Below are 16,973 nucleotides of genomic sequence, written 5' to 3' on the forward strand. Positions count from 1 at the left end.
TCAAAGTTATCATATAAACTCCAACTTTTAAATTAGTAATTCTTGTTTTACTCTTGTTTGCATCATTAGAGTTACTTCGGTTTTGACTCACAATAAAACCATATTAATTTAATTTCAACTAAAATCAAATTGAATTAATTTAAATTACTTTACAAAAAAATACTTTAAATTGAAAATATATTACTTTGAATTAAAATCGATAAGTGTCGATTTAATAAAATTATTATTGAATCAATTTAATTTAATTTGGTTTAGTTAACATTTATTATTTTAGAAAAATAAAATCATTTAATCAAAAATTAATTGCGTTTTGTTCTGTCTCTTTCTTCTTGAATTTATGAACCGGCTTCGAAAATGAAAATTTATGAACCGGAACTGTTTCGGACTGAACCGGTGGTCGTGACTAGGCCCTATCATACCATCTGGGCCGTTGGATCATCAACTGAAGTGGAAAACAAACTCAAAAGTATTAGCATCGTACGGGTAATATTCCATGCCTCTATGGTAGGTAATCCAGATAAGTGATCCGCGAGACACCGAGTCAGACACACGCGACGTTCTTCTCTGTTGTCCACTTGTTTGTTTTTAATTCTACAACTGCTCTACACGAAGACTATTGTTTGGATTGGTGGAAAAACTCTGCTCTAATTTTCATCATAAACAGTAAAAGCAAGGATATGACGTGTAGAACGTAGCTAGTGTTAAAGAAGTGAACTCTGAATTTTCAAGCAGATCAATCCATTGATGCAATAAAAAGCAAGTTTCTTTCTTTCTGCGAGTGCGTTATAGAGACAACCCATGTCGACTCTAGGTCGTAAAGAAAAGGGCCAATCACTTCGCGGATCTCGAATCGCAATAGCCATCGTGATCGGAGTTCTTCTCGGGTGCGTCTTTGCTTTTTTGTATCCTCATGGATTCTTTAGCTCCGATCCGGCTTCCTCGACTCATCGAATTGCTACATCCAGTCTCCAGGTTTGGATTTTTCGCTATTAATACTTCAAAAGCCTCTCCGCCGCTCTGTTTCCCACTCTCTCTCTCTCTCTCTCTCGCTCTTTTTTCTTTTTTGGTGGCTGTGATGCTCTGTACAGCTATTTTGAAGGAATTAAACTTAATTTTGTGTTTAGTGTGCTCTCTAATTGACTTTTTTTCTCTTTCTTTTGTTAAAAATATGAACTTGAAAGAGTTGATTTTGAGTGCCATTGACGGGGCTTATTACTTTGCGAGCTGGAACTGAGTTTTTGTTTAGTAATTCAGTGATATAGAAGAGCTGAGCGATTTAATTCTAGTACTACTATATTGTGAATTTATAAGAAAGAGGAGTCCATAAACTTCACCAAATGAAGTAGATAACCATATAGATGGATATTGAATCAACGTGCAGCCGCCCCTTCGGTATCAATTTAGTTGTGATAGACTGATGGTAGCTCCTGTTCAGCTGTGCCCCTTGTTTAATTCGTAGTTTTCTTGCTGCTTGCTATGGTTCAGTGAGAATGATATCAGATAATTATAATTGTTGATCTAAAGGATTCTAGTTGAACAAAAATCATGGGATGCTTAATTTGCTTTTTCGAGTTAATATTGTCTCAGGTATTGGGAACTATAGTATGAATTCTTTGTTGATGCCATAATTGTGAGGATTCTTATCTGTGTTGTCATTTTGCCTCGGCTTATTTGCTAGATTGGCTCGACTTCATGTGAATCAGCAGAACGGATCAAAATGCTTAAATCAGATATTGTCTCACTGTCAGAGAAAAATGGTGAGTTGAAGAAACAAGTGAGGGAGCTAAGTGAACAGCTGCGGCTGGCTGAACAAGGACAAGATCATGCACAGAAGCAGTTTTTGGTGTTGGGTAAACAGCAGAAAGCTGGACCTCCTGGTACTGTAAAGGGTTTGAGAACTAACCCAACCGTTGTTCCTGATCCATCTGTGAATCCAAGGTTGGCAAAAATCTTGGAGGATGTTGCTGTTGGGAGGGAGCTAATAGTTGCGCTTGCAAATTCAAATGTGAAAAACATGTTAGAGGTCTGGTTCACTAATATCAAGAGAATTGGAATACCCAATTACCTTGTTGTAGCATTAGATGACCATATTGTAGACTTCTGCAAGTCAAATAATGTTCCTGTATACAAGAGAGATCCTGATGAAGGTGTTGATTCAGTTGCAAGAACAGGGGGCAATCATGCCGTCTCTGGATTAAAGTTCCGCATTTTGAGGGAATTTTTGCAGTTGGGTTACAGTGTTCTTCTTTCCGATATTGATATAGTATATCTGCAGAACCCATTTGATTATCTTTATAGAGATTCAGATGTAGAATCCATGACTGATGGTCACAACAATATCACAGCTTATGGATATAACGATGTCTTTGATGAACCTGCCATGGGTTGGGCTCGTTATGCTCATACAATGAGGATTTGGGTTTATAACTCTGGTTTCTTTTATATAAGGCCTACAATTCCTTCAATTGAGCTTTTGGATCGTGTGGCTGATCGTTTGTCTCGGCAGCGTAATGCATGGGATCAAGCAGTGTTCAACGAGGAGCTCTTTTTCCCTTCACATCCTGGGTATGATGGGCTTCATGCTGCCAAGAGAACTATGGATTTTTATCTGTTTATGAACAGTAAGGTCCTTTTCAAGACTGTGAGGAAAGATGCTGCCCTGAAGAAGATGAAGCCAGTGATTGTTCATGTAAACTACCACCCAGATAAGCTTCCAAGAATGCTAGCTGTTGTAGAATTCTATGTTAATGGAAAGCAAGACGCATTGGATCCTTTCCCTGAAGGATCTGATTAGTAGGAATATATCTACAAAAGATTACATGAGAATTAGGTTTGGCCCACAGATGGGCTCATCATATCACTTGTTATTAATTCACATGATACAAAGTAGGTCAATTTGATTTTTCCTTTGAAGAACAGTGTGATTCCCTTGTGTTTTCTTTGAGATTGGTTCTGCAACTTAAAAGTTTTATTATTGCTTTGTTCATTTTCCATCATTGACATGTTTGCAGTATATCTTGAGCACCAACATTTTCATCAGTTTTTGTCTTCAGAAATCAGAATCATAACGGTGAGCCCTACGGCTATGCAGTTCCTGGCCTTGCAGGGCTGGTCAAGATTGATTCGAAGATCTACACAAACAAATTCCAGAATATAAACTTTCAGCAGAAGTTGTTCTTGAAGGGCTTTCGAATCAGTCTTTGACCAACCATTGTAAATTGCATGAATCATTGCTGAAGTTTTTCTTTAGCATGATGAATTTGCGATATTAGACCAGGCCATGGTCAACCGGGTTGACATCAGTTCTGTCAAATTAGACACTGGAATCGATGAGTGGTTCCTGGATAGAAACCGAACTAGAGCTATCTTGGAGAAGGGCTTCTCCCCCTTGAACAGTGAAATGCATCAGAATAACATTCAATTTGTAATTTTTTTTTCTTTAACTAACAGCAGTCACAGGCTGTCATCCTAGGTAAGCTTGTACCTAAAACGACCATGGTATCACGAAAAATAACGGTCGCCAAGATTATTGATTCCAAATTTCAATTCCAGACAAAAATAGCCTAATCTTACTATTTTCTTTTGGAATTTTCTTCCCCTTATCCAATATCCACACCACACATATAGAAATCCTCTCTCCTGAGTGGCTTCCAATCCCCTTGAACCATACCAACCTTAACCCCACCTTCTGTATTTTCCCTTCCAAATGTTTTCCACTATTTTTTTGTATTCTTTCTCCATCTTCTCCGCTATTCACTGTACTCTTCTCTTCCTTCTCCACCACAAAGCCTCCAAATTTTAACTACCCAGATTCTCAATTCCCATATCTCTGCTACTTTTGCTACAACAAGCAATACCCATTAGCGCTTTCATGCTGTTCAACAATCACTTGGCTCCTAAGAGATTTCCCGCCAAAATTTTTTTTTGAATTAGTCTAAAAATGGAGAGGTTTTCTCACAGAGAGAGCGTTCTTTTGGGTTGTAGCCCTCAAACATCCTTTATGAATCATCCAATTTCTTCGCCAAAGAGCCCCTCTAGGAACTCATCGGATGTTGATTTCAACGATGTGTTTGGTGGCCCTCCAAGGCGATCCTCGATTCATGAGGTGCGACACAGCTTTAGTGATAGTACAGATTCATATACGTTAAAGAGTGATGAGGAAACAAGTTCATATCGCCGCCGGTTGTATGGTCTGAGCCAGAAGCCCGTATTTGGAGAGGAAGGTGTTAATAGAAGGCGATACGCAAGTGATAACTTCTTTGATGATATTTTTAAAGTCAACGAGTCTTTGACTTCTTCACCAAGGAAGAACGATCGAGATCCATTTTCTTCGTCACCAGGTTCCAGAGTTCTAAGCCCTGTTCGTCCCCTGTCACCAAGGACTGAGCCCTTTGCGGGGTCATCACTTCCTGCACAATTCAGGTTTTGGCTTTACTTCTATATACCGCGTTCTTATTACTTAATCTTAGAACTTGTAGCTTAGTTCAGCAGATTGTTCCAATCATTTTGTTGGTGGTTCAGATTAAGACTAAGGTTGTAAATGCTGCATGGATGTTGTTCTTATTTGTCTGTCTCTATGCACCTTTTTTGGTGGTACTTAAGGTCAAATTTACGTTCATCAAGACACTCTCAGAGCAAAATATTTATATACTTTAATTTGGCGATGCATTTGGCAACTGTATTTCCCTTTTAGTTTTTCTTGATACCTATTTGTTTAATTTTCCTTATTAGTAGTTGGATATGACTATGCATTTACTTGGATGGTTCTTTAGCTGAATTCTTACATGAACTCTCAAAGGCTTTATCAACCGCATGCTCCTCACTATTGCAGCCTCCCTGCCAAACTGATTAAAGGATCTGAATTGCCAACTTTTGGATCTAGCGCCCGTAATCATCACAGAAATCCTCTATCTAGATTTTCAAGCCAAGCAAATCAGGCTGAGGAGGAGCCAATAAATGATGTTTATTTGCATAGCTCTTTATCGCTTGAGCAATCTCTTATCAGTGAAGAGTCATTAAACTTTGTCAAACCTGATGAAATGGACAAAGGGAATGATTTGAAAATGGATTCAAATCGTTCTGAAGTTCCAACTGTTAGCAATCAGTTTCACTTCTCTATTTACAAATGGGCAAGCAAAGGGATACCCCTAGCACTGCCTTTTGGAGGAGGAAATAGTCCAAAATGGAAAGAGAAGTTCAAGTTTGAGAGGAGTTCAAGTGCTTCTGGACGGATAGCATCTGAAGATAACTCTAAGGAGTTACCAACAGTGACTCCACAGGATATTGATTTCCCCTCATTCAATATTAACTTATCATCAGATGCTCAGTCCTCTGAGATCAAACTTGGCAAACAAGAGAACGGTTCCCCCCATAGTAGAGTAGAACAAGAGCAGACTCTTGCAGAGACAATTCTTCCTAAATCCAAGCCTGAAAGCCCGAGCGCTCAACAAGAACATGGTCGCAAATCTGAGTTAAAAACACTGCGCTCTCTGTTGATAGGTAAGGTTTCTGAGAATGGCCAGTTATGTTCCAGATCAAGGGCATTGCTTCTCATGCAAAGTTTTAAATGACACATTTATTTCTTATGCAGGTATGGATGAGATAGCTGTGGAAAGCAAGGTGAAAAGCATCAAAAGTTCAGCAGCCTTTGACGTTATTGAAAAATTAAAGAAACAAGATGGAAAAGAAACTATGTCGAATAGTGTAGAAATGGATAAAACCAACTTACAAGGTTCGCCCACAAATTCACGAGACGTCCCTGCAAAGAATCGAATTAGGGGAAAGGTCAAGGAATTTGTTAAAATTTTCAATCAGGAGGCTTCAAATAAGCCCAAAGTCAATGTGGACTCTCAAAATCGGAGCTCTAGATGGAAGGAGAGAGGCAAATCCAAGACAGAGGATTATGCAAGTGTCACGTCAACTAAAGTAAATGAGAAAATGCATTTGCCTAATGTGAAGAATAAAAATACACCAGTTGCTTCCATTGTGGTACTCAGCTTATGGCGATTTTTGTTTTGCTTGCTCTTATATTATCAATTCTTACTTTCTGAATGCCAAAAATATCCAGAGGAATTCTGAATGAAGGTTATAATGTTTCAGGTAGATGAATTCTTTAAACAGTTAGAGAAACAACATTCTGAGTCAAGGACCAACGACCATAATTACAAAGATATTTCTTTTGGACTTAAGGGAAGGTCAGCATCTGCAGGTATGTTGGATTAAATTTTCTGTCAGATTATGGGTGTTGCCTCACTAATTAAAATGATGAGATGCAAGATAAAATTTTATGTCATTTCCAGCAGCCGGATTGACTGGGGAATTTTGGATTAGAGCTTCATAAGTGATTGTCTTGTGCCTCCTAACATCAACTAGAATAAAGAAAGTGAAGAAGCATGAACATTTTTATATTGATCTGATTCATTATATTTTAATTACTCTGGCAGTTGGCTAAAATAGGCTTCCTTTATCAAATATGCTTTAGTTCAATTTTACTGAGGTTGACTCTATGACTATGAGATTTATTTTGAGTTCAAATTTCAGTCAAAACCTAATGAAAAATAGGATCGTTTACCACGTGTAGATAAGTGGTAACTTGATTCCATACAATACCTTAGAAATCATATCTTTCTCTTTTACTGCGATGGACTGCTTTATAATACTATATCCCCATGTATTAAGTTTTGCTACATAGTATTTGTAGCTGTTCATCGATAGGATATTTAATAGATTAACATGTCCTTGTCAGCATCAATTCCTGGTGGCTCAGAAGCAATAGCAGGAGATCCAGATGATTCTTTCCAAGCGAATATATTGGTGTGTAATCATGTCTACTTTCACTTTTCAATTGTGCATTCACTTCTTAGAGAATTCCTTCTTTTTTATATCTCAACTTTAATGTTCAAAAATAACCAAAACATGTGCTGTTCATGCTAATTATGCATATAAGCATGCTATTGATAGTAATAACAAACCAAAAATTGTTTCTGTGTCTGCAAGGCCGCAGGCATTCCGTTAAGTCCTTGATAAGCTAGCAATCATTATGTTGCAGCGTTCAACAAATTAGTTTGCATTTGGCTTTATGAGCAGGTTAAAGAGTTGCCTCAGGATGAAGATAAACTGCCACAAGCTGGTGACAACACCGAAGATATCCAAGTAATGTGGAATATACAGCAAGGCTTGCTTATCAATTCTTCGGTTATGGCAAAAAATGCTAACCGGGTCCCTTTTATTGCAGATCATTAATGCTAAAATTCGGAAGTGGTCAAATGGGAAGGAAGGGAACATCCGTTCCCTGCTCTCAACTTTACAATATGTGAGTTAGTTGTTGTTATAAGCTGACAGGCACTTCACATACACGCCCGCGCACACAGAAGATGTGGGAAGAAGAGAACAACGTCCTGTACTGAGCTCGCTAAATTGACTTTATACATTTAGCTTTGCTTGCAAGGATATTATAGTGCTCAAAAGATAATTCTAGACTCAAATTAATAACACCAAATGAAGCTTCTAAATTAACAACATCAAGTGGAATTCATAAAACCATAAAGTTTCAAAAACATTTAGCATTTTCAGTTTATTAGGTAAATTGAGCAGCCTTTTTTCTAATCTAACCATATCTCCTTGAGAGCTGCAATTGATGATTCTTTTGATCCATGATAAACTAGAAGCATAGGTTTCCAGAGAGTCGTTATCCAGCCAATTTTGTGTTTTCCTACTGTGATTATCATGTTTTAAGCTATATTTTTCGGGCACTGACTAATTGAATAAACCTGACCTGCAAGGAGAACTCCCTACAGATACATGCTGATAACATTTTGCCGCTTAAAATTGACATTGATTACACATGCAGGTTCTTTGGCCTGAAAGTGGGTGGAAGCCTGTGCCTCTAGTTGATATAATTGAAGGGAGTGCAGTGAAAAGATCGTACCAGAAGGCCTTACTCAGTCTACATCCAGATAAAATACAACAGAAAGGTGCCACATCACATCAAAAATACGTAGCAGAAAGAGTTTTTGAAATTCTGCAGGTAATATTCGTTTATTTTCTTCCACAAAATAAAAAAAGCTGAACCTGGGTATTAAACCCATTAACCTTGGGAACAATTTAAGCCTGTACGAGTATTTGCAAGAGTTAAGCAAGTTTTGTACTACCTAATCGACCATAAAGTTACGTTGGAATATAAATAATAAAGTTTAATTACATCTCCTGCACAGGAAGCATGGACCCTTTTCAACTCACTCGGTTCAGTGTGACCACCTCAACTATGAACAGGTACTCATTTTTATGGAAAAACACATGATACATGCAATACAGCCGCTTGTAAGAAAAAAAGAAATACATTTTGGACTGTGCATGGGTATTTTGTGTGATGTATTGGACATACCTGCTTGGTTTCTATAGTGCGCATTTGAAGATGCCAAGCTAGGATATATATATATACCACAATAAATGTCTTGATCATGTATAGTAAACATTAATTTTTCTTCTTGCTTTATCGAGAAGTACAGTGTCTTAAATTTGAAATCAGGCAAAATGGCAAATGCACGTTCGAAGATCACTTGGGTAATTGGCTTTATTAGTCCTCACTTGTAATCAATTAAAGCACATTATGCGCTTTCATCTTCATTAAAAGCATAAAAAAGGTAAGAGAAACTTTACTATTTCCGAGTTCAAGTTGATTGATAATCAAGATAATAAAAATAATCTTTTCTGGCTTTTCTTTTTTGGTGTCGGACAGAAGCTACTGCTCTCTCTAGTGAAAATCCGGAAGCAATCATTACAAGTTTGAAACTTCTCATTTCACTGTAATTTATCATATCACAATATCTTTTAGGTTTATTATTATCGGATCACTCAACTTTATTCAAATTTTCGAAAAAACAGTTTGTTAAAATTATTTAATAGCTAAATAATTAATTTTAATAAAGTACAGAACATTTTACTTATATTTTTTAATTTTGAATTAAACATTTCCGGTTTTTTTTTTTTTTTTTTAAATGAGAATTCAGGCCCAGAGAGATTGATTTTAGGTGGCGCGTAGGAGAGAAGCCCAGTCGGATAGGAATTAGTAGTCGCAAGCCTTGAGTCTTGAGCTTTTGTGCGCATAACGCGCTCGTCGTTTTATACGGTCATTTGGGAGGAAGTCGTCGTTTTATTGTGGTACCAATTATCACGAAGATGCGGGCACGGGGCACCCAACAGTTGTACAGTGTCCAGCTTCCCACGTTGCCTTGTCTATAGCTCTGACGCCTTGCCAACCAGACAAAAGTAGGACCCACTTCCCAATTGCATGATCATTAATCTTTGAATTTCTAAAAATTGAATTTTGATTCCATCATCTATGTTGTGTACTAGTACTAATTTCACACTTATATTTTTTTTATTAAGGTTTTGTTTGATTGTTTAGCTTTTTAACTTAAAATTTTTTATAAAAAATGTAAAAATTATTTTTATTTGATTGATATTTATTTTTTATTTTTAAAAAATTTAAAAAAATTATAAAATAATATATTTAAATTAAATAAAGTCTAAAAATATTTAATTTAATTTATTCTTTATTCTTTATTTAAATTAATTTAAACTTTTAAAATTATACTCAATTTAGTTGAAAACAAAAATTTTGTGTTAAATCTCTTTATTAAATTAAAAATAAGAAATTATATGTGTTAGAGTTTTTTAGTTAATTTTTTAATTTAATTCAAAAATTAAGAGATTTATTTTTTTATTTTCTTTATTTTTATGTTAAATTTAGCTCAACATTCAAATTTTCAGGTAATTTAAATACAAATTAAAAATATGTTAAAATGAACATCTTGCATTAGGACACTATGTTATATATCTCTAACATAATGAAATTATGTTATTAAATTAATATTTCTTTCTTATTTTTGTAAAATAGAATTTTCAATGAATATTAAGTAATGATGTATTTATTTAATAAATTAACTATTATCTCAAAATATAAAGTAATTTATAATTTTAAAATAAATTAAAAAAATCTAAATATAATATAAGTTATGTATATTTGTGATCAAATAATTAATGTTAGATGAATTGTTGCTTAATCTGATTTGCTCGAATTGCTAAAAAATTTTATTATTATCTGATAGATTTAATTTTGAGTTTTCACTTTTTATTTTTTATTAAAAAGAAAATTGTTGAATGTATTGTACTGAGAGTGTATGAGTAAATGGGATGGATAGTTTTCTTAAAGAGCTTAGCACGAGATGTTCGTGAAAGCCGTGAGGGCACCAACCAACCATCCGCTTGTGTCTCTGCTCGCGCAAAGCGATCAATGTTATACTTTTGCCCTGTCCAGATAAAAACTTTTGTTTTTAAAAAATAGTTATTAAATTAAAATTTTAAGAATATATTTATATATTTTTATAAATCATTATTTATTTTTTATTTAAATATTTTAATTAAGATTAAAAGCGGTTGCTGTGCCCAGAAGACAATAAAAATAAATACAAAGAGAGAGAATGAGTGATCACGTTGACTAGTTAGAAGGATACATAATGAGCACAATTATGATACAATAAAATATTGAGACCTCGCTGATACTTGGTCTTTTGGAAACGTAAAAAAATATATATATGATTATGATGCGATAGAAATTTTATATATTTCCTCATATAATTTTTAAATTATATTCATTTATTTTAATTAATTTTATTATATTTTTTATGTTTAAATTATAATTTTAATATTAATTTATTAGTTAATATTTATATTTCATTTATAGTATTTTTACATGTGAAAGTAAGTTAAAGGAACGAAATAGATACTTTAAAGATAAATTCAAAAACATGCAGAAGGATTATAAAGAAATAAATAAAAATGTAGTATTTTTCTGTATTTTTATTTTTGTCCCGTGTATTATATTTTATCTCATATTTATTTTTAAATTAAAAGTTTTCAAGGCAGAATCATCACGTAATTAATATAAAATAGACCTATATTTTCATGGTCTATTCCATGCTTTATTCTTTTCTACTTGTTCCGCTATGTATTTTTAGCACAAATTCAAATGCTCTGTATTTTTTATCAAGACATTAAGGGTATGAAGAAAGTATAAATATATCATAATAACGAAATTAAGAAATTTTTTATTTAATTTTTAACATATATACTAGACAAAAATCGTGAAAAACTTAAAAAATAAAATTTGAAAGATCTATAAACAAAAATTTATATATTTAAAGTTTTTCTTTATTTTCTTACTCTTTGATTTGTTATTGGAATTATTTTAGGATGATTTTTAATAACTCGTTAATAAAATGTATTGTTAAATTATTAAACATGAATAACTAAATTTCTTTATTGGAGACTTTATATAGCTTAATTTAAATAAGTTATTTCTCTTTGCTAATCTATTATTAAATTCTATAGATTAATGCTTTTAATCATTTATAAGATACTATAATGATTTTATTTTAAAATTAATAACGTCATTATTAATTGAAAATTGAATATTATATAAATATTAATTAAATTAAAAATAAAAATTTGACCTGTAAATTTTGAACAAAATAATCAATATTTATAAAATTAATTTGATAATTAATTGAGAAATAAATAATAATTTTTAATTAATTAATTTAATCTTATTCAAAAGAAAGTAAATTACCTTAATATTATTTACTTTAAATTTAATAATTAAAATAAAATTATTAATTAAATAAATTAATTGAAAAATTCCAAATTAAATTAAATTACTTTAATATTTAATATTAATTATTTCATAAATTTTATTAATAATTTTTAATTTTATTATGTAATGTTTGAATTTCACCACTCAAAGAGATATTATTATTTAAAATAATTGAGATACTTCATGTAATAATTAATTTAATAATTTTAAATAAAAATAGTTGCATATATTTCTTCTTAATAGATCATAACATAAAAATATTAGTAGAAAATTATTAAATATGTATAAAATTATTTTTATGGAATGATGAGTATGTTAATCAAACGAAAGTAACATGAAAGAAGCAAATTTCAATTATATTTTAAATTAAAATTAAATAGAACATGACACAGTGGCACGCCTACAAATGCTGGGAAGTCTCATCCGCAGAATAATATCTCCTCTTTTTCTCTGAAAATCCCATTTTTTTCATCTCCCAGACCCAAGGGGAGGCCTTCTCTCAAAGTAAAAATCTAGTCCTCCAGCCACCCTCATTATCACATTCACACAGTTTCAATTTGCATACGGGCTTTTCCTCTCTAAAATTTTCACCTTTGTTCTTCTTTTCTCTCAGAAATGAGTGAGTGTTTCAGATTCAACTAGGCCCCCTTTGTTGTTGTTGTTGTTCTTCTTCTTCTTCTTTTTTCATATTATTTTAGCCCGCATTGCTGCTTTCAACTTGGTGGTTTTTTTTTAATATTGCTCCATGGACTCTACTGGCTGCTACTCTCTCTAAATCTGTGAGTTATTCTATTTGCTCACCTTTACTTTTCTTTTTGTTGTTTAAGACTTTCAAGTCTTTTTAATAAACAAATAAATAAATGCTGTCTCTGGTTTCTTTTTTCCTGTTTGCTTTGTGCGCTTCCCCAATTCTCAGCTCTCTAGTTTTGTATATGGTCTGTTTGGTTCCTGGGAAATTTCAAAAGATAGTAAAAACATCTTTCTCTTTTTCCGTCACTATTTCAACGGGATGTTGTGGGACTTTCCTTTTCTCTTATGGATTCTTGTAATTTTAACTTGTCAGCTAAAATGGAACAATTCTTAGCGTTATCTTACTTTTAGCTACTGGCCTATTTGATCTACTACATTTTGTGGTTCCACTCCGATGGCTTCAGCTAGATCTGAGGTAATTCTGGTCATTTATGAAATATATGACTGAGACTCTTTTCCTTGAACACCCAACAAGAGTTTTCCATTGGGTTTTGAAGGCAATGCTGGAACCCATATCATATGAGGTGTGTTTAAATGGAAAATACAGAACTTAATTATCGAAGTCTGGGCTCGCGTATATTAAGAAGATCTAGGAAAATGAGTACTTTGGATATTTAGCTTGTTTTTATGGGATGCTGTTCTATGATTGCGGTGACTCCCCGATTAGTTCATTATGCTTTTGAGTACGAGTTCCATGTCAAATTTCCGAGTAATCACAGCTCGAAGGGGATTACTTTTAGTTTACCGTTGAATTCATGAGCATTTCGTACGAAACTACTGTCTTCTGGGGGTTTTGTTTACATTTTGGTTAATCACTAATTCTTTTTGGGTTGCCAGCTCTAACTTGACTCTTTCATATCTCTCTATACCCCAGCCGATGTCAGTGCCCTTTATTATAGCTACTTTTCTCTAATTATTTAGAATACATCGAGTGCTAAAGGAAATGGTTTCTAACGTGGTGACGAGTTTGTAAATTATCCAATTTTCTATTTCAATTTATTATATTAGGAAAAAAAAAGCCATGGAACACTCTCCTTTTTGAAGTTTATTTTAGATTTTTGGAATGCTGTTGATGAGTCCTGGCCCCTATGTCATTTCCTTGAACTAGAACGTCTGTAACTTGGGTTCATGTATTTAACTTTAGTAGTAAGGTAGAAAGTTGTAATTTGGAAGAGATTCACAACTGCAAGAGTTGGATGCTCATTGATGTTAAAATTTTAAAGTTAGTTTTTAGTAGGATTTAATTTGAGGGAATTGCTTCTGCCAGGATATGGTTTTTTCGCTCACAATTATTGAAGTGGAGTGGTAGCAAAATGGACTTTTTTGTCTTTCATTAATTGTTCGGTGTAACTGGGGACTATAAGCATGGTCGTTATGGTCTAATGCTGCTGCGCTAGTTTCCCCATTTTTCATGCTTTGTCTTCATATTTATCTATGTTGGTAGTATATTTTCTTCTTAAATTGATGACTTGAAATCCTCATCTGCTTCCAACCGAGCGTCCACTAACTTTAAAAGATACAAAAGAATACTAATGCAGGAATAAATTTATGGATGGGCATATGGTGTTTCATAATCTATGTATGGTGTAGGATTTGAATTCAAAATCATTTCCTATTAGTAACATTACTGTTGTACTGTGACAATTTTGATGTACTAGACATGAATTTAGTGTGACCTTCACTTGGAAAATGCAGTTCATGCGGACAAGCCTTTAAAGCAGCAGCATCATGCCACATAATCATTTGATGTGAAATTTGTTGATTGATTGCTAGTTGGTAAGATAGCATAATTTTCACGGGCGTATCTAGCTCATATATCAACTTATATGTGAGGGAATGGTCTTGAAAACTTCTCATGGATAGCATCCTTCAAGGTTTTCACTAGAGGATACCATCATTTCCTCATTTTCATTCTTCTCTTTCAATACAAGTTATGAGATTAATGGGAGAAAAAATTACTTGTTTAAATTGCAAAATTCTCCTAGGAAGCTAGTCATTCTCATTCTTTTTCTTTTAAACAATTCTCCTAGGTCTTGTCTTCCTATCTCTAGTTCCTCTCTCTCTCTCTATCTCTTTTTGGGGTATGATCTCTACTTCCTGAATTTTGCCATGAATTACTCATTCATATAAATAAATCTGAATATAATAAAAAGTTATTGAGTTATACCATAACTTCTCAAATTCCATGATTATTGCTGTTGCATTGATATAGCAATATGTTTCTATATATATCTTTTTTTGTTTCTTTTTAATGCCAAATATTTCACGCTTTAATGGGCTAGTTCTTTATATTTTACTACCACATTTGCAGATCACCTGTAGGAAATATGAATTTTGGTTCAAAGAAAGGATGGAAATCCATTGTGCCCCTTCGATTGAAAGGAAAATCAGCCACCTGCTTTCGTTTTTTTCGCAAACCATGGTCAACTAGCTATGGTCCAGGAAGTGCACCAGTTTATCTCAATGTTTACGACTTGACACCCATGAATGGCTATGTCTATTGGGCAGGCCTCGGTATCTTTCACTCTGGTGTGGAAGGTAATGCTTACACGATTATATTTCGATGCATGATAAGGCTAATAAAAAGGAAGCAGGAGGGAGTGGGAAGGTGAGAAAAGAGAATTAGTCTTCAGCAAAATGCTTCAAAAGAGGAATGGAAAAGTTAAAAAGGAAAGAAAACATGATAGAAAATGAGGATAAGACGGAGAAGTCATGGTTTAAAGTAATAGAAAAGGATTGAGCAACTCTAAAGCTTTCTGTAGGTGTAGCCTTGAAATAATTAGAATAGAAGAAGATGATCAATGTAGCCAACTTCAACTAGATTGTGATTATTTGTTGAGTTGAGTAACTTGTGTAGAATTGTCAATATTTTTTATACAAAATCTCCAATTTCTCTCAGATAAGTGCATCACCATATTTTCCCTCCTTTTTGTTTTTCCACTTTACTGTATGAAATCCTTTATTGCACCTCTTCTTCCTCCTATCAAAGCATGGTATAAATAAAATGAGTTACAAAGGAGGGGTACGGGGCTGGTTTCTTTTTCCTTGTTTCCCTTGAACATTTTCTTTCATTTTATGTCTCCATATCATGCAAAGTACCAAAAAGAACAAAAAATTAACTGGGATTTAGATTTAATTTTTGTTCTCGTAATTCATTGATTAACTGACAGAAATAATATTCCAGAGAACAGAGGATTCATATGCTCTTTCTTGTTAAATTTCTTAATTGTATTGCTTTCTATTTCCAAGCCAAGTTCAAATTTTCTAATTGCCCAACATCCATTATGCAGTTCATGGTGTAGAATATGCATTCGGAGCACATGACTACCCGACAAGTGGTGTTTTTGAGGTGGAACCTCGGCAATGTCCAGGCTTTAAGTTCAGGAAATCAATATTCATTGGGACAACGTGCTTGGATCCCATTCAGGTCAGGGAGTTCATGGAGCAGCATGCTGCAAGCTACCATGGTGATACATATCACTTGATAGTTAAAAATTGCAACCATTTCTGCAAAGACATTTGTTACAAGTTAACGGGGAAATCAATCCCAAAGTGGGTAAATCGACTAGCAAAAATAGGTATTTTTCATATCCTGTTGATAATAAATTTTCTTGCTATAAAATTTTCAATTGTCATCATTATGAGACTGCTGCAACATCTCTACTTCGCAGCTTACTAACATCCCCATTGTAGGACATTCCTTTTGTGGTCGCCAATTAACTGAGTTAGTCAAATGTAATGCATATTGTATCTTGTACAAATTTCAATATCAAAGTAATTTCCTTATAAAACAATATGTGATCTTGCTGGCATATCAATCGGTTCTAACTAGCAAGTTGGGAAATTTAAAAAAGCAAAGAAAAAAAAAACTAATAATCTTACTACTGAACTGTTATGCTTCCCTTTGACTTATAATGTGATGGCTGACTGCTACTTCCTCTTATGTGTTGCATATGACTCCATGCTTAAACATTTCATATTCCAAATGATCTGTGTTGGTTTATTTTCATTTTTCCTTGTTGCAGGTTCAGTCTGCAACTGCATACTTCCTGAATCTCTCAAGATATCTGCTGTGCGGCACGACCCTGATGGCCAATCTTATGATAGTGATAGGAGAAGGTTAAGAAGTGCTTTCAGCTACTTGTCTTCAATCTCAATGCGACAAAAGCAGCTATCAACTTCTTCAATGTTTTTACAATCACCCTTGAAAGGCTGCCTTCCATGGGAGTTGAGAAGGTCCATAAACGGCTCCTTGAAGGAAAGATGAAAGAATGTATGGAGAGTTTCTTTAGCTTCTGTGGATATTTTTTATCCATGAGCTAATGAGGGGCTGTGGCTGAAATGAATGATTTTCTATGTCATGATTGTGTTGCTAGTCTGGTGTGAGAAAGATTTGATATGCTAATTATTTCTTCTTAATCTGAGAAGAAGCTTGCCAGATCAACCCAGATGCCTTCATTTGTGTGTTCAAGTTATGCTCCCATCTTTTGTTACCATTTGTTTTTTTCAAGGAAATTACGATTTGTCTGTATTTTATATTATTTTATTTTATTTTATTTTTACCAAAACG

At 33.7% G+C, this 16,973-nt stretch overlaps 3 protein-coding genes across 9 annotated transcripts; all 3 read left to right on the forward strand.

Annotated features, from left to right (window-relative positions):
• The first annotated feature begins 599 nt into the window (after positions 1 to 599).
• Positions 600 to 2,986, forward strand: LOC110606377 (arabinosyltransferase RRA3). The gene is made up of 2 exons (XM_021745160.2): positions 600 to 972; positions 1,679 to 2,986. Exons 1-2 carry the CDS (start codon positions 799 to 801, stop codon positions 2,792 to 2,794), a joined length of 1,290 nt encoding a protein of 429 aa, XP_021600852.2. The 5' UTR covers positions 600 to 798; the 3' UTR covers positions 2,795 to 2,986.
• A 151-nt stretch (positions 2,987 to 3,137) lies between these two features.
• Positions 3,138 to 9,405, forward strand: LOC110606376 (J domain-containing protein required for chloroplast accumulation response 1). 7 transcript variants are annotated; one of them, XR_006349418.1, is made up of 12 exons: positions 3,138 to 4,422; positions 4,832 to 5,499; positions 5,591 to 5,988; positions 6,100 to 6,208; positions 6,746 to 6,813; positions 7,087 to 7,152; positions 7,235 to 7,312; positions 7,850 to 8,026; positions 8,214 to 8,271; positions 8,503 to 8,642; positions 8,738 to 8,804; positions 9,009 to 9,405. XR_006349418.1 is itself a non-coding variant. In XM_043953306.1 (10 exons), exons 1-9 carry the CDS (start codon positions 3,941 to 3,943, stop codon positions 8,250 to 8,252), a joined length of 2,085 nt encoding a protein of 694 aa, XP_043809241.1. In that variant the 5' UTR covers positions 3,138 to 3,940; the 3' UTR covers positions 8,253 to 8,271; positions 9,009 to 9,405. The 7 variants fall into 7 exon arrangements, 3 of the variants coding, with proteins under 3 accessions (XP_043809241.1, XP_043809240.1, XP_043809242.1); XR_006349417.1 differs by having other exon boundaries at positions 8,508 to 8,642; XR_006349416.1 differs by lacking the exon at positions 8,503 to 8,642.
• A 2,678-nt stretch (positions 9,406 to 12,083) lies between these two features.
• Positions 12,084 to 16,971, forward strand: LOC110606429 (deSI-like protein At4g17486). The gene is made up of 4 exons (XM_021745229.2): positions 12,084 to 12,432; positions 14,715 to 14,941; positions 15,694 to 15,981; positions 16,429 to 16,971. The coding sequence occupies exons 2-4, from the start codon at positions 14,731 to 14,733 to the stop codon at positions 16,668 to 16,670; spliced, it is 741 nt and encodes a 246-aa protein (XP_021600921.1). The 5' UTR covers positions 12,084 to 12,432; positions 14,715 to 14,730; the 3' UTR covers positions 16,671 to 16,971.
• Positions 16,972 to 16,973: the final 2 nt, after the last annotated feature.

The sequence above is a fragment of the Manihot esculenta genome, chromosome 18 (assembly GCF_001659605.2).
Source record: "Manihot esculenta cultivar AM560-2 chromosome 18, M.esculenta_v8, whole genome shotgun sequence".
In the NCBI taxonomy this organism is placed as follows: domain Eukaryota; kingdom Viridiplantae; phylum Streptophyta; class Magnoliopsida; order Malpighiales; family Euphorbiaceae; genus Manihot; species Manihot esculenta.

Excerpts from the sequence above, each read along its gene's own strand:
- LOC110606377 (XM_021745160.2), top strand. The coding sequence starts at position 799 with ATGTCGACTCTAGGTCGTAAAGAAAAGGGCCAATCACTTCGCGGATCT. Across the intron at positions 973-1,678 it reads TTGCTACATCCAGTCTCCAG|ATTGGCTCGACTTCATGTGA; the intron begins GTTTGGATTTTT and ends CTTATTTGCTAG.
- LOC110606376 (XM_043953306.1), top strand. The coding sequence starts at position 3,941 with ATGGAGAGGTTTTCTCACAGAGAGAGCGTTCTTTTGGGTTGTAGCCCT. Across the intron at positions 5,989-6,099 it reads CACCAGTTGCTTCCATTGTG|GTAGATGAATTCTTTAAACA; the intron begins GTACTCAGCTTA and ends ATAATGTTTCAG. Across the intron at positions 7,153-7,234 it reads ACAACACCGAAGATATCCAA|ATCATTAATGCTAAAATTCG; the intron begins GTAATGTGGAAT and ends CTTTTATTGCAG.
- LOC110606429 (XM_021745229.2), top strand. The coding sequence starts at position 14,731 with ATGAATTTTGGTTCAAAGAAAGGATGGAAATCCATTGTGCCCCTTCGA. Across the intron at positions 14,942-15,693 it reads CTTTCACTCTGGTGTGGAAG|TTCATGGTGTAGAATATGCA; the intron begins GTAATGCTTACA and ends TCCATTATGCAG. Across the intron at positions 15,982-16,428 it reads AAATCGACTAGCAAAAATAG|GTTCAGTCTGCAACTGCATA; the intron begins GTATTTTTCATA and ends TCCTTGTTGCAG.